We start from the raw sequence: 17610 nt of genomic DNA, 5'->3' as shown, positions 1-17610 counted from the left end.
CAATCCCGGAACCGACGGTCCAGATGTACTTTGCGCCATCTCCTCACGGACGATGGCGCACCCGTCCCACCACCTCAAACTTATAAACAGGAAGCAAATAACAAAAAAGGTGGATCGACTAAAGGTGTTGACTCTCCACATCTATCAAGACGACTTTAGCACTGGGCCAGACACTCTTAAATAGAACCTGGACCAGCTCAGGTGAAACACCTTCCCACTAACGAGATGGACAAGCCAGCACAGGTGTAACACATACTGACTAACAAGGTGACACCAATCAGTGCGCCCTACCTGCTAACGCGCTAGACGTGCTAAAGTCCAACCTCAAAACACAAATGGAAAAACCAAAGCCTGTAAAATCTTCACCCTTAAGACAACAAATATATCCTATATTTTTGTTGGACAAGTTTGCTCACCAACAGAAAACAACTTCCATTTCACATTATAATCAACTACAATGCTTCACCTTCACCAATATAGACATGGTGTCTACTGGCTGTCAACAATTGAAGACAGGAAAAAAATATTTCTAAATAATAATACACAATAGTATTATTATTTTCTCTAAATTCTCTTTATAGAATCTGAAAACTCACTAGCTTCAAGAACTCTAGTCCACTTTTTATTTAACTAGGCAAGTCAGTTAAGAACAACTTCTTATCGACAATGACGGCCTAGGAAGAGTGGGTTAACTGCCCTGTTCAGGAGCTGAACAACATATTTTTACCTTGTCAACTCGGGATTCGATCCAGCAAACGTTCGGTTTGCCACAATAATCATATTACTTGTATTTTTAAACAAGCTCCTTATAAACTGCACAAGCATCAGAAACGCTTTTGTTTTGACAAGTAGCAATAAATCACTGATATCGATTAGGGGGAAATCAGGTTTACGTGATGTTGAAACTAACACAACTAAAAAAACACATGGAAATGGGAGATATCTTTTACCTCACTGGTTAGAGGACAACCTGCAGAAGACAGTCAGCTACATTTTGGAGTGAAGCATTTCAATTTAGGGGTCGCTAAATAAAGGAACACAACACTTATTTGTCATCACTCAACGATATCATGTTGAAATCAATTGTGTGACAGAAGGGAGATGAGGTTGCACGTCCTGTTAAAACTAACAGCTCAAAAACCACACGGAATCTGGGAATAATGTGTATATCACTGGTTAGAGGACAATTTGTAGAAAACAGCTCTCCACATTTTGAAGTGTTGCATTTTGATTCAAGTGCATCACCAACGTGGTAAGTGTAACACAACTATTTTCTTGTCAGTCACTTTGTTGAATCTCATAAATAATACTCTCTCAATTCAGAGCATGGATTTTTAATATTAACCATATCCATATCATGCTGAAATCACTTGATAAGGGGGCAAATGTTTAGGCTTCAACAATGTGACATTATTAAAATACTCCTACTACAATGTGTTAATATTCTACATTGTGACATTAATTCATTGGTATCATGAAACAACTCCATGTATCTTCTGATGTTTAATCATAATTAGTCATTAATTATAACTATAATTATTCGCCTACCTCCTCACAATGTATATAGACTCTTTTTTTTTCTCTACTGTGTTGTTGACTTGTTAATTGTTTACTCCATGTGTAACTCTGTGTTGTTGTCTGTTCACACTGCTATGCTATCTTGGCCAGGTCCCAGTTGTAAATGAGAACTAGTTCTCAACTAGCCTACCTTTTAAATAAAGGTGAAATAAAAAAATAAAAAAATAAGATATCCCCCATCAGCTAAGCTAACCTTTAGCTCGGAAAGCTCTCGCCAGCTCGAACAACGCGACTCTAACCAGAGCATAACGGACCTATTTATTTTTCATCCCCGGATTCATCCCTGGACTCCCACCGCAAACGGAACATTTCAGCTGGATCTTCACAACTAGCTATCTAGCTAAACCGCAACCCCGGATGATTACTCCTGGCTAGCGCTTCCACCCACTTAGCGTGAAGCTAGCCCGGCCAGCGCACCTGTACTACCACCGTAGCATACTCCTGGGCTACAATACCCGGGCCCACGACCGGTCTATCGATGTCACCGCATGAAGAGGAATAAACAGACTCACCCCATCGCGACGTCCCCTAAAGGCCAACTCTCTAGCCCTCGCTATCTCCCTGCTTGCTAAACTCGGCCTGCTAACTGCTAGCTTGTCTAGCCCCGGTCCGCTAACTGCTACCTTGTTTAGCCCGGGCCTACGAACTGTTAGCTTGTTAGCACAGGCCTGCTAACCGTCTGAATCGCCGCGTCCCAAACACTCACCGGACCCATATTTACTTTCTATCTCTTCTTGATTTTTTATCTGTTTATACCTTTCCAAAAACCTGCCTCACCCAATGTGATACGGAATCGCTATTATTTTTAATTTCTAGAACACACTCAAGAACCTCCAGAAGCTAACCAGCTAACTAGCTACAAGCTATTTAGTCATAGTTAACTTTTTTTTCAACCTGGATAACACTCGCCAGTCCAGCTTCCCTGCCCCATCCACCGCTGCCCCTGGACACTGATCTCTTGGCTACATAGCTGATGCACTCTGGACTGTCCATTAATCACGGTACTCCATTCTGCTTGTTTATGTTTTATCTGTCGGCCCCGTTGCCTAGTCAACGCCATTTTACCTGCTGTTGTTGTGCTAGCTGATTAGCTGTTGTCTCACCTACTGTTTAAGCTAGCTTTCCCAATTCAACACCTGTGATTACTGTATGCCTCGCTGTATGTCTCTCTCAAATGTCAATATGCCTTCTATACTGTTGCTCAGGTTAGTTATCATTGTTCTAGTTCACAATGGAGCCCCTAGTTCTACTCTTCATACCCCTGATAACTCCTTTCTCCCACCTCCCACACATGCGGTGACCTCACCCAATTACAACCAGCATGTCCAGAGACACAACCTCTCTCATCATCACCCAGTGCCTGGGCTTACCCCCGCTGTACCCGCACCCCACCATACCCCTGTCTGCGCATTATGCCCTGAATATATTCTACCATGCCCAGAAACCTGCTCCTCTTATTCTCTGTCCCCAACGCTCTAGGCGACCAGTTTTGATAGCCTTTAGCCGCACCCTCATATACTACTCCTTCTCTGTTCCGCGGGTGATGTGGAGGTAAACCCAGGCCCTGCATGTCCCCAGGCACCCTCATTTGTTGACTTCTGTGATCGAAAAAGCCTTGGTTTCATGCATGTCAACATCAGAAGCCTCCTCCCTAAGTTTGTTTTACTCACTGCTCTAGCACACTCTGCTAACCCTGATGTCCTTGCTGTGTCTGAATCCTGGCTCAGGAAGGCCACCAAAAATTCAGAGATTTCCATACCCAACTATAACATCTTCCGTCAAGATAGAACTGCTAAAGGGGGAGGAGTTGCAGTCTACTGCAGAGATAGCCTGCAAAGTAATGTCATACTTTCCAGGTCCATACCCAAACAGTTCAAACTACTAATTTTGAAAATTACTCTCTCCAGAAATAAGTCTCTCACTGTTGCCGCCTGCTACCGACCCCCTCAGCCCCCAGCTGTGCCCTGGACACCATTTGTGAATTGATCGCCCCCATCTAGCCTCAGAGTTTGTTATGTTAGGTGACCTAAACTGGGATATGCTTAACACCCCGCCAGTCCTACAATCTAAGCTAGATGCCCTCAATCTCACACAAATCATCAAGGAACCCACCAGGTACAACCCTAACTCTGTAAACAAGGGCACCCTCATAGACGTCATCCTGACCAACTGGCCCTCCAAATACACCTCCGCTGTCTTCAACCAGGATCTCAGCGATCACTGCCTCATTGCCTGTATCCGCTACGGAGCCGCAGTCAAACGACCACCCCTCATCACTGTCAAACGCTCCCTAAAACACTTCTGTGAGCAGGCCTTTCTAATCGACCTGGCCCGGGTATCCTGGAAGGACATTGACCTCATCCCGTCAGTTGAGGATGCCTGGTCATTCTTTAAAAGTAACTTCCTCACCATTTTAGATAAGCATGCTCCGTTCAAAAAATGCAGAACTAAGAACAGATACAGTCCTTGGTTCACCCCAGACCTGACTGCCCTCGACCAGCACAAAAACATCCTGTGGCGGACTGCAATAGCATCGAATAGTCCCCGGGATATGCAACTGTTCAGGGAAGTCCGGAACCAATACACGCAGTCAGTCAGGAAAGCTAAGGCCAGCTTCTTCAGGCAGAAGTTTGCATCCTGTAGCTCCAACTCCAAAAAGTTCTGGGACACTGTGAAGTCCATGGAGAACAAGAGCACCTCCTCCCAGCTGCCCACTGCACTGAGGCTAGGTAACACGGTCACCACCGATAAATCCATGATTATCGAAAACTTCAATAAGCATTTCTCAACGGCTGGCCATGCCTTCCGCCTGGCTACTCCAACCTCGGCCAACAGCTCTGCCCCCGGCAGCTCCTCGCCCAAGCCTCTCCAGGTTCTCCTTTACCCAAATCCAGATAGCAGATGTTCTGAAAGAGCTGCAAAACCTGGACCCGTACAAATCAGCTGGGCTTGACAATCTGGACCCCCTATTTCTGAAACTTTCCGCCGCCATTGTCGCAACCCCTATTACCAGCCTGTTCAACCTCTCTTTCATATCGTCTGAGATCCCCAAGGATTGAAAGCTGCCGCAGTCATCCCCCTCTTCAAAGGGGAGACACCCTGGACCCAAACTGTTACAGACCTATATCCATCCTGCCCTGCCTATCTAAGGTCTTCGAAAGCCAAGTCAACAAACAGGTCACTGACCATCTCGAATCCCACCGTACCTTCTCCGCTGTGCAATCTGGTTTCCGAGCCGGTCACGGGTGCACCTCAGCAACACTCAGGGTACTAAACAATATCATAACCGCCATCGATAAAAGACAGTACTGTGCAGCCGTCTTCATTGACCTTGCCAAGGCTTTCGACTCTGTCAATCACCATATTCTTATCGGCAGACTCAGTAGCCTCGGTTTTCGGATGACTGCCTTGCCTGGTTCACCAATTACTTTGCAGACAGAGTTCAGTGTGTCAAATCGGAGGGCATGCTGTCCGGTCCTCTGGCAGTCTCTATGGGGGTGCCACAGGGTTCAATTCTCGGGCCGACTCTTTTCTCTGTATATATCAATGATGTTGCTCTTGCTGCGGGCGATTCCCTGATCCACCTCTACGCAGACGACACCATTCTATATACTTTCGGCCCGTCATTGGACACTGTGCTATCTAACCTCCAAACAAGCTTCAATGCCATACAACACTCCTTCCGTGGCCTCCAACTGCTCTTAAACGCTAGTAAAACCAAATGCATGCTTTTCAACCGATCGCTGCCTGCACCCGCATGCCCGACTAGCATCACCACCCTGGATGGTTCCGACCTTGAATATGTGGACATCTATAAGTACCTAGGTGTCTGGCTAGACTGCAAACTCTCCTTCCAGACTCATATCAAACATCTCCAATCGAAAATCAAATCAAGAGTCGGCTTTCTATTCCGCAACAAAGCCTCCTTCACTCACGCCGCCAAGCTTACCCTAGTAAAACTGACTATCCTTCCGATCCTCGACTTCGGCGATGTCATCTACAAAATGGCTTCCAACACTCTACTCAGCAAACTGGATGCAGTCTATCACAGTGCCATCCGTTTTGTCACTAAAGCACCTTATACCACCCACCACTGCGACCTGTATGCTCTAGTCGGCTGGCCCTCGTTACATATTCGTCGCCAGACCCACTGGCTCCAGGTCATCTACAAGTCCATGCTAGGTAAAGCTCCGCCTTATCTCAGTTCACTGGTCACGATGGCAACACCCATCCGCAGCACACGCTCCAGCAGGTGTCTCACTGATCATCCCTAAAGCCAACACCTCATTTGGTCGCCTTTCGTTCCAGTACTCTGCTGCCTGTGACTGGAACGAATTGCAAAAATCGCTGAAGTTGGAGACTTTTATCTCCCTCACCAACTTCAAACATCAGCTATCTGAGCAGCTAACCGATCGCTGCTGCTGTACATAGTCTATTGGTAAATAGCCCACCCATTTTCACCTACCTCATCCCCATACTGTTCTATTTATTTACTTGCTCTTTTGCACACCAATATCTCTACCTGTACATGACCATCTGATCATTTATCACTCCAGTGTTAATCTGCAAAATTGTAATTATTCGCCTACCTCCTCATGCCTTTTGCACACATTGTATATAGACTCCCCCTTTGTTTTCTACTGTGTTATTGACTTGTTAATTGTTTATTCCATGTGTAACTCTGTGTTGTCTGCTCACACTGCTGTGCTTTATCTTGGCCAGGTCGCAGTTGCAAATGAGAACTTGTTCTCAACTGGCCTACCTGGTTAAATAAAGGTGAAATAAAAAAATTAAAAAAATATTATCACAGTATCTCTTTCCACATTGATTACAGCTATGAGGTTTTTCTCCTGTGTGTGTGTTCTCTTTGGTGTCTAGTCCGCACACTAGATATAGTAAAACTCTTCCCACATTGAGCACAGCTATAAGGTTTCTCTCCTGTGTGTGTTCTCTGGTGGTATATCAGGCTGCTTGACCGAGTAAAACTCTTCCCACATTGGTTACAGCTAAAAGGTTTCTCTCCGGTGTGTGTTCTCTGGTGTACAACAAGATAGCTAGAACAAGTAAAAATCTTCCCACATTCATCACAGCTATAAGGTTTCTCTCTTGTGTGTGTTCTTTGGTGTGATATCAGGCTGGTTGACAGAGTAAAACTCTTCCCACAGTAAGAGCAGCAGTAAGGTTTCTCTCCCGTGTGATTTATCAGGTGTATTTTAAGTTCTGATGAAGATTTTAAACATTTCCCACAATCAGAACAGCAGTGAGATCTGTTCCTTGTGGATCTGCGCAGGTGTTTCTTGAGGTGTTCTGATGTGGAGAGACTCTTCTCTGCTCTGTCAGCATCATGACGTTGTTGAGGCTCCCCAGAGGATACACAGTAGTTCTGTCTCTCTCCTGTGTGAACAACAAAGTCAGACAGATGGTTAAACCTGTTAGGTTAGGGGGCAGCATTGTCACTTTTTGATGAATTGCATGCACAAACTGAACTGCCTCCTACTCTGTCCCAGATGCTAATATATGCATATTATTAGCATTGGATAGAAAACAATCTGAAGTTTCTAAAACTATTTGAATGATGTCTGTGAGTATAACAGAACTCATATGGCAAGCAAAAACCTGAGAAGATATCCAAACGGGAAGTGAGAAGTCGAATTTCAAAACAGAGCCTATTTAAATCCTCATAGTTATGGATGTGCATGCACTTCCCAGGGCTTCCACTAGATGTCACCGTCTTTAGATCCTAGTTTTAAGATTATACTATAAAGGAGGGGCTCATGAGACCCCTTTTAGTGAGTGGTCTGGCAGACCTCAGTCTCATTAAGCGCGCTCCCAAGAGAGTATGCTCTCTTTCCAGGGCTTTTATTTAGACAATGAAATTCTCCAGTTGGAACCTTATTGATGATATATGTTAAAAACATCCTCAAGATTGATTGTTTTGACTTGTTTCTACGACCTGTAATGGAACTTTTTGAGTTTTTGTCATGGAGGAAATGGTCGCGCCTCCATGAAGATGGATTACTGGGATGAACACGCGAACAACAAGTGGCTATTTGGACATACATTATGGGCTTTATGGAACTTTATGGAACAAATCAGTCATTTATTGTCGAATTGGGATTCCTGGGATTGCCTTCTGATGAAGATCAAAGGTAAGTGAATATTTATAGTGTTTTTTTCTAACTAATGTTGACTCCAAGATGGCGGAATTGTCTAATTGTTTATAATCAGGTACTGAGCGCCGTTCTCAGATTATGCTTCTTCCGTAAAGTTTTTAAAAATCTGGCACAGCGGTTGCATAGAGGATCAGTCCATCTTTAATTCTGTGAATAACACTTGCATCTTTTATCAATGTTTATTATGAGTATTTCTGGGAAAATCACCGGATGTTTTGGAATTAAAATATTACTGCACGTAACGCGCCAATGTAAACTGAGATTTTTGTATATAAATATGCACATTATAGAACAAAAACATACATGTATTGTGTAACATGATGTCCCATGAGTGTCATCTGATAAAGATCATCAAAGGTTAGGGATTAATTTGATCTATATTTCTGCTTTTTGTGACTCATATCTTTGGCTGGAAAATGGCTGTGTGTTTTTGTGACTTGACTCTGACCTAACATAATCATATGTTGTGCGGACACCATGGGTAGATTAACAAGATGTTTGTCTTTAATTTGCTGTATTGGACTTGTTAATGTGTGAAGGTTACATATTTTTTTTTTTTTAAATGAATTTTGCGCGCTGCCTTTTCAGCAGAATGTTGAGGTGGGGTTCCGCTAGCGGAACACTTGGCCTAGACAGGTTAAAGGCCCACAACAGCGAAAATCCACTGTAAAAGTGATGCCAACAGTGTAGCCATGATGTTGTACAACAATTGACGCCTGTAATGAATGTAAAGATTATTTGACATTTGTCTTAATTGACATTTGTCTTAAAATGAGCAAGAATAGTCATATTGTATTGTTTTCACATTAGTAGTAACATAAGATTGTAGACTAGAAATAAGTTATTCATGTTGTTGAAACTCTAAGCAGTGAGCCAGATGACTTTTGGTTTCCAATATAGAACCCTTTCTGTGTTTGCTGAAATTGCGACATGAGGGTGATAAACACACAATTTGATTGCAGAAACACCTCCCTGCTAATGAGGAAACCGATAGATATGGATGTAGTATATCTGCCTGCAACAAAAACGGTGAGTAAAGATTTTAGTTTTTCACAATGTATTCTGAATTTGAATGGGGGAAAACTCAGGGGAGTAAACCTCCATTTCCAGGTTGCTTATTAGTGCATTTCACACTACTTTGGATTATAATTGTAAGGCTCGTTTGAATGTCCTGCTCAATATAATGTTTGTGTCATCATCGCAAATCAACCGCTTTGTACTTAAATTTTATTTTTATTTTTTAAAAACACTTCAACCAGTAAAATTCTCTTTGGCTAGTTTTTCCATCAGCCTGACAATGAGGGTTTGTACACAGTTTGCCAAATTGGCCCATAACTTCACCTAACAACAAATATAGGAAAATAGCTCTGTGTGTTGTATAATAGCCTATCCATCAAGGAACAGTTCTGTACACATTATGACCAAAGTAGAGATGTTGGATCCAACGCGGAGCACGGCATAACTGTCTGTACCAGAGTAATGAATGAAGAAGCACTTTTGTTGTTGTTGCATGTCGTGATGTTTGTCATTTGACTGTCATTCAGAAAATGATTTCCTGGATCAGCTGATGATAGTTGAACATGTGACTAAAATAAAGTTAGGATATTTTTTTCACCTTTATTTAACCAGGTAGGCAAGTTGAGAACAAGTTCTCATTTTCAAATGCGACCTGGCGAAGATAAAGCAAAGCAGTGTGACAAAAACAACACAGAGTTACACGTGGGATAAACAAACAAACAGTCAATAACACAATAGAAAAATCTATATTGTGTGTGCAAATGGAGCACGGAGGTAAGGCAGAAAATAGGCCATAGTATCGCAGTAATTACAATTTAGCAAATTAACACCGGAGAGATAGATGTGCAGATGATGATGTGCAAGTAGAAATATTGGTGTGTAAAAGAGCAAAAAAATAAAATAAAAACATGGGAATGAGGTAGGCAGTTGGAGGGACTGTCTAAAGATGGGCTATTTACAGATGGGCTGTGTACAGCTGCAGCAATCGATAAACTGCTCAGATAGCTGATGCTTAAAGTTAGTGAGGGACATATAAGTCTCCAACTTCAGCGATTTTTGCAATTCTTTCCAGTCATTGGCAGGAAAAGGAAAGGCAGCAAAAGGAGGTGTTGGCTTTTGGGGTGACCAGTGAGATATACCTCCTGGAGCGCGTGCTATGGGTGGGTGTTGCTATGGTTACCAATGAGCTGAGTTAAGGCGGAGCTTTACCTAGCAAAGACATATAGATGACCTGGAGCCAGTGGGTTTGGCGACAAATATGTAGCGAGGGCCAGCCGACAAGAGCATACAGGTCGCAGTGGTGGGTGTTATATGGGGCTTTAGTGACAAAACGGATGGCACTGTGATAGACTGCATCCAGTTTGCTGAGTAGAGTGTTGGAGGCTATTTTGTCAATGACATTGCCAAAGTTAAGGATCAGTAGGCTAGTCAGTTTTACGATAATAATACGGTGATTGACAGAGTCGAAAGGCTTGGCCAGGTCAATGAAGACAGCTGCACAGTACTGTCTTTTATAGATGGCGGTTATGATATCGTTTAGTACCTTGAGAGTGGCTGAGGTGCACCCGTGACCAGCTCGTAAACCGGATTGCACAGCGGAGAAGGTACGGACGGATTCGCAATGGTCAGTGATCTGTTTGTTAACTTGGCTTTCGAAGACTTTAGAAAGGCAGGGCAGGATGGAAATAGGTCTGTAACAGTTTGGGTCTAGAGAGTCACCCCTTTTGAAGAGGGGGATGACCACGGCAGCTTTCCAATCTTTATGAATCTCGCACGATATGAAAGAGGTTGAACAGACTAGTAATAGGGGTTGCCACAATGGCGGCAGATCATTTTAGAAAGAGAGGGTCCAGATTGTCTAGCTCAGCTGATTTGTTCGGGTCCAGGTTTTGCAGCTCTTTCAGAACATCAGCTATCTGGATTTGGGTGAAGGAGAAGCTGGGGAGGCTTGGGCAAGTAGCTGCGGTGGGTGGGGAGCTGTTGGCCGGGGTTGGGGTAGCCAGGAGGAAAGCATGGGACAGCCGTAGAGAAATGCTTATTGAAATTTCGATTATCGTGGAGTTTTTCCTAGCCTCAGAGTAGTGGGCGGGAGGAGGAGGTGCTCTTATTCTCCATGGACTTTACAGTGTCCCAAAACTTTTTGGAGTTAGAGCTAAAGGATGCAAAGCTAGCCTTTGCTTTCCTAACTGACTGTGTGTATTGGTTCCTGACTTCTCTGAAAAGATGCATATCCCGGGGACTATACAATGCTAGCGCAGTACACCACATGATGTTTTTGTTCTGATCGAGGGAAGTCAGGTCTGGAGTGAACCAAGGGGTAACAACGGGTAAGACAACAACAGTTAATCAGCTAAGACAACAGGTAAAATGGCAATGAATGGGCAGAGAGGGTCAGTTAACTACTCATAGGGCCTGAGTTTGAGTCTGTGGCCGACAGATAAACAAAATGGAGACCTGTGATTAATGAACAATCCAGCAGGCATCAGCTATGTAGCCAAGTGATCATAGGGTCCCAGTGAACAGGAATATATGAACCAGGGAAGCCGTTAGGTAGTCATTACTACGCTAGCCGAAAGATGCGCCTGGCTCGAGGCTAACTGGTGATAGCTTCGGGAGAAGGGCGTCACCGACGTCCTGCAAAGGCCGGTTGAGGGCACATCGGATGGAATTACGTCGGCAGACCAGTCGTGATGGATCGGCGGGGCTCCGTGTTGATAAAGGGTGCAGGAGAATTGGCAAAAGAGGTATTGTACCTGGAGTAATTTTTTTGCTTGCCGGGAGATGCACCTGGCTCAAGGTTAACTGGTGCTAGCTTCGGGACAAGGGTGTTAGCCACTATGGCCACTCCTGTGCAAAGATCCAGAGCGTACGGCAGGAATCCGGTGATGTAGTGGCTTCTAGTCGTCTTAGTGAAGAGTCTGGGAGGCATCAGCTGTGTAGCCGAGTGATCATAGGGTCCACTGAGCAGGCTGGGAGATGGGCCTGGCTCAAGGCTAGCTTCGAGGCTTTGACACTCGGTGGCAGCTAGCTAGCTGCGATTATCCGGTGTATTGGTCCAGAGCGGGTATACAGCAAGAATACGGTGATGTGGTGGAGAAAAACAGCAGGAATACGGTGATGTAGTGAAGAAAAACAGTCCGATATGCTCATGGTTGACATTGCGCTGTGCAGACTGGCAGTTATTATCCAGGCTAAAAGCGGCTGGTGTCTGAGCTAAAAAAGCTAAAGGCCACTTGCAGTGGCTGACAATGACTAAATAGCTAGTAGCTAATTAGCTGGTTAGCTTCTGATGGCCAGCTTCTAGCTATAAGGTCTAAAAAAAAATAGCAGATCCGTATGACATTGGGTGAGGCGGGATGCCGGAATGTATTTTTAATTTAAACATGAAAAAAAAAAGATTTAAATATTTTGCAATATATACAAAAATGACGAAAAAAACAACATTTATAACAGCAAACACGTCATACTGCTACGCCATCTTGCAAATGCAAGATGGCGTTTAGAGTTTGCTATATCCAAAAACTATATTTACTATATCAGATCAATGTCCCTGTTTTTATAAGATAGTACTCACTGTATTTACTGGTGTTAATCAGATCTCCAGTCTTCTCTTCTTCGTCCTCCTCTAATGTGACAGTAATCTCCCCTCTTCATCCTTCATTCCAAAAACCTCTTCATCTTCTTTCACTTCATCCTCCACTCCAAAAACCGAATATTCCTCCTCTTCTTTCACAGTAACATCTTCCTCCTCTTCTTTCACAGTAACATCTTCCTCCTCTTTCACTCTGAAGGCGTCTTTCTCTTCTTCTTTCACGGTAACAGCCTCACCCTCTACTTGTTTTTGTATTGTAATAGCCTCTTCTCCCTCCTCCTCTTTCACGAGAGCTTCTTTCTCCGTCCAGCAGACCTCCTCTTCTTCAGCAGGAGAGTAGCTTAGTGAGCTCATGGTCGGAGATGTTAGCATTAACGACTAGACTAGTGCTAACTTAACCAGCCAGCAAGTTGACTAACAACGTAAATATTAAACTAAATGGGGTAGCTAGTTGTTTCCACATAAGTATGTTTAAATCATATTGGCAAATAAACCAGTAAATTGTCTAAAGAACTTGAATGTTCCGACTTTGTTGTCTAGCGAGCTACCGAGGTGGCTGCAGTTGTTGAAGAAGCGTTCCGTCCACTAGATTATACGTCACAGTAGAAACATCGCCTGAAAGACACATATCGCCATCTGCTGTCTGGAGGAGGAAACGCAGTTGAGGAGGGAATTTTTTAATGTTTTAATCTTCAATTAATTTTAATATTATAAAGCAGTTTAGGGAAACGTTTTTTTTCCTCTCCATTAAATAAGAATATTATATCAACACGTACAAAGAGCAACAATATTTATTACGAGAATTTAAAACTAACTCTACATCTACTCCACATTGTATTACTGATTCAGTCAAATAACTAGATATCAAAGTAAGCACCTAGTTATTGATACCTTTGATAAAGATGAGCAAAAATGACTGTATAAAATAAACTTTACTTTACCCACTACGAGGATATTTTAGCCCAAAACCTGGTTTCCTCTTTGCTAGGAGGCTGAAACTTGGCCATAAGTGGATCTTCCAGCAAGACACATCAACACCCACGAAGAAACGGTTAATTGGGCACAAAATCAACATTTTCAATGGCCATCTCAGTCTTCGGACTTCAACTCCATTGAAAACCTATGGTTTGAATTGAACAGGGCAGTCCATAAGCGCAGACAAAATAAATCAAGGACCTGGAGAGATTCTGTATGGAGAAATGGTCTAAGATCCCACCCAATGTGTTCTCTAATCTCATAAAACATTTCAGTGTCGTTATCCTCCCAAGGGGAGAGTGCTAGAGTATTGAAAACATGGGTGGCAATAATTCAGACCCCTACCTTTTGAGAATTACATGTTAAACTAAATCTCTTTCTCTGAGAAATTGTATCAGTATAAAACAATATAATTTCCCTTTATTTGTTGGTGTAACAATACATCATGTAGATTTATATAATGAACAGACTAGGTCTATAATGCTCCTACATGGTGTAACAATACGTCATGTAGATGTATATAATGAACAGACTAGGTCTATACTGCTCCTACATGGTGTAACAATACATCATGTAGATGTATATAATGAACAGACTAGGTTCTATCCTATTCTACTGTATCTTAGTCTATGCATTAATCATGTCATATGTATATTCTGTATTCTACTGTATCTTAGTCTATGCATTACTCATCTCATAAGTATATACTGTATTCTATTCTACTGTATCTGTCTATGCCACTCTGACATCGCTCCTCCATATATTTATATATTCTTATTCCATTACTAAGATTTGTGTGTATTAGGTATTTGTTGTGAAATTGTTAAATATCACTGCACTGTTGGAGCTAGGAACACAAGCATTTAGTTAGATATTACTGTACTGTTGGAGCTAGGAACACAAGCATTTCGCCACGCCCGCGATAACATATGTGAAAAATAACATTTGATTTAATTTATTATGAAGGTCACTTGTGTAAAATGTACTTTTCCCCACTCATCTTTTGACATTGCATTTTGCATATTCAGTGGCCTGGCTGCTTCCAGACTATGTGAAAGACCCATCCTGGTTGATCTGAACCTAATGCAGCTTGGAGTGATCTGATGACAGAAGTCACATTTAGGCGCCAGGTTTAACTGAGGCCATAGATGCTCCATATCCATTACTTTGAGTGTTCTATATAACATGACTAAATGTGTTTCTGTGTTGCAGGGGCAGTCAAGAAATGGAACATGACATAAGCAGAGCTGTGGGAGACCACCTCAAGTCCCTGGTAGAGCCGGGGGTGGTGTTCACCACTCCTTCAGCATCCTGGAAAAGTGGGATTGATACTGTTTTTCATACTAAAATGGACCAAGAGTCTGTTGATTGGTCAGTCATTGGGATAATTTGTTTTGCAATATGTTCAAATCAAATCAAGCTTTATTTATACAGCACATTTCAGACAAGGATGCAACACAATGGCTTCACAGGAAAAAACAATGAAAATAAACAGAAATATTTAGTACACAAACATAAGAGGATAAAAAAACAAATAACTTAAAGACTAATGAGCATCCTAAGGAAATGCCATTGATTAAAATGTTAAAATATCCAACCCAAAATATAAGCTTCTTTTTTTAGGATGGGCTCTATAGGGGTATCCAATGAAAGTTGACTAGTAAAAACAACTGGGACCTAAAAGACACCCACTATGAGACCCACTAAATCTGCCCAAGAAAAGGAAAACAAAAGAAAAACCCACTCCAAACTTAAAGACAGGAAGTAAACCAAAAAGGTGGAGCAACTAAAATGTGTTTGCTCTCCACATCTATCAAGACAACTGGAGCACTGGGCCAGACACTCTTAAATAGAACCTCGACCAGCTCAGTGAAACACCTTCCCACTAACGAGAAGGACAAGCCAGCACAGGTGTAACACATACTGACTAAGGAGGTGACACCAATCAGTGCGTCCTACGTGCTAACGAGCTATACGTGCTAAAGTCCAACCTCAAAACATAAATGGAAAAACCAAAGCCTGTAACACCATCCCCCTTAAGACAACAAATATATCCTATATTTGTGTTGGACAAGTTTGCTCACCACCAGAAAACAACTTCCATTTGACATTATAATCAACTACAATGCTTCACCTTCTCCAATATAAACATAGTGTCTACTGGCTATCAACAATCAAAAACAAGAAAAACACATATTTCTAAATAATAATATACAATCGTATCTATTTAAATTTTTCTTTCTATAGAATCCTAAAACTCACTAGCTTCTAGAACTCTGGTCCCCTTGGAACGAGCCCAAACAAAACTCATCTCCAAAACTGAAAAACATGCAGTCAAAATAAATTGTGATCCATGGCAACTCACTGACTAAACGCAAACATTTTTGACTGCCCACCCTTGAGATAATCAACAACCAAGTTGTCCTTAACACGGACATGTCGGACAAGAGGAAACTCCTGCAATATCCGTAGTAACTTTCCACCTCACTGTGGAGCTTCTCTCTCTTTTCAGGGTTCACTCAATAGGCATGCTGTTGGATCGGGGCCCAGTCCCCAATGTCATGCATTTGGGTTGGCACATCTGAGGATGAATCTTGATATTCTAAAAGAAGGGTAACAACGTCAATATAATTATATCTAAAAGCAGGGCAACATTGTCAATATAACTGTACCCAAAAATGGTCAGCTGGTTGCATAAATAATAATGATTACTAAATGTTACATAAATTGTAAATATGAAAATCAAAACCAAATGTTCACCCCTTTGTTAATATGTGTAGGCAATATGAAAAATCATGTATCTTTGAATGTTTGAAATATGAGTAGGTGATTTGAAGCATGCTTCTTCAGTAGTGGAATAAAGATAATTAGCACTTGAATGTTGTAAAGAAATACTGGAGTGATGTCAGATTGTTAATAAAATTGATTATAGACCAATTTATTATACTGCTTTCATGTGTGTGTATATATACAAACATCTGCAACAATTATCATATTACATGTATTTTTTTTCCACTTGTAGAAAACAGCTCACTACATTTTGAAGTTCTGCATTTTGATTCAAGTGGGTCACCAACGCAGTAAGTGTAACACAGCTCTTTTTTTTTGTTAGTCACTTTTTGTTAAATAATACTCTTTCAATTCAGAGCCTGGATTTCCCCTGAGGCTAATGTCCATATCATGTTGCAATCAATTGAACAGGGCAAACGGTAAGGTAGAACATCATTAAAATACTCCTACTACAATGTTAAAACATTCTACATTGTGACATAATTTCATTGATATCATGAAACAACTCATGTATTTTCTGATGTTTAATCAGAGAATCTCTTGTCACATTGATTACAGCTAAAAGGTTTCTCTCCTGTGTGTGTTCTCTGGTGTCGAATCAGAGTGCTAGATGTAGGAATACTCTTCCCACATTGATCACAGAGATAAGGTTTCTCTCCAGTGTGAATTCTCATGTGTATTGTTAGTGAATCGGATCTTAAGAAACTCTTCCTGCAGTCAGAACAGCAGTATGGTTTCTCTCCTGTGGGTCTCAGCTGATGTTTCTTGAGGTGTTTTGATGTGGAGAGACTCTTCTCTGCCTCATCAGCATCATGAGGTTGTTGAGGCCCCCCAGAGGATCCACAATAGTCACGTCTCTCTCCTGCGTGAACAACAAATTCAGACAGATGGTTTAAGGCCCACAACAGCATAAATCCACTGTAAAAAGTGTATGCCAACAGCCTAGCCATGATGTTGTACAAACAATGACATCTTTAATGAATGTTAATTATTTGACCTTTGTCTTCAGACAGTCAAGTGAACAATAATAGTCACATTTTGTCTTTTTTTCCCATTAGTAGTAACATCGACGATTGTATGCTAGAAATACATTTTTAAAGTAGTTGAAATCCTAAGTAGTGTGCCAGACAACTTTTGGTCTCCAATATAGGCACCTTTCTGTAGTTCTATGTTGTTGTTAGGTGAAGTTACGGGTCCTACAGTGGGTCTATGGTATTGGTATAACTAGAAATTTCTGCAAGAACATGGAGGAGTTGCGTTTTAGCAAACAGAGGGCAGAGTGATGCAGAGAGCGATGCACCTATTTGGGGATGTCTGATAGTATTTACGCACCACCACTAATGATATGTGGAGCTTCTCAAAATATTTTTCCCCCACTTCAAACAGCAAGTAAACAAAGTCTTACAAATACTTTGAGGAACTATTGATTTTAGTAAAATATTTCCAGCTCTCACTCTTGATAACCACTCGACATGAAAGGGAAAA

The 17610-nt window shown here is 42.0% G+C and overlaps 1 protein-coding gene across 1 annotated transcript in view; it reads left to right on the top strand.

The window, feature by feature from the left end:
* Window positions 1–15212, top strand: part of LOC121841592 (zinc finger protein 239-like) — a 46584-nt gene extending 31372 nt beyond the window's left edge. Inside the window, exon 2 of the mRNA XM_042310867.1 lies at window positions 14548–15212. Within this exon, the coding sequence (XP_042166801.1) occupies window positions 14548–14576 (29 nt within the window). The 3' untranslated portion in view covers window positions 14577–15212. The remainder of the gene's footprint in view (window positions 1–14547) is intronic.
* Window positions 15213–17610: the final 2398 nt, after the last annotated feature.

Source organism: Oncorhynchus tshawytscha, linkage group LG32 (genome assembly GCF_018296145.1).
Source record: "Oncorhynchus tshawytscha isolate Ot180627B linkage group LG32, Otsh_v2.0, whole genome shotgun sequence".
Classification (NCBI taxonomy): Eukaryota; Metazoa; Chordata; class Actinopteri; order Salmoniformes; family Salmonidae; genus Oncorhynchus; species Oncorhynchus tshawytscha.
Note: the sequence above shows the minus strand (reverse complement) of the source record. Positions and strands in the feature narration are given on the sequence as shown.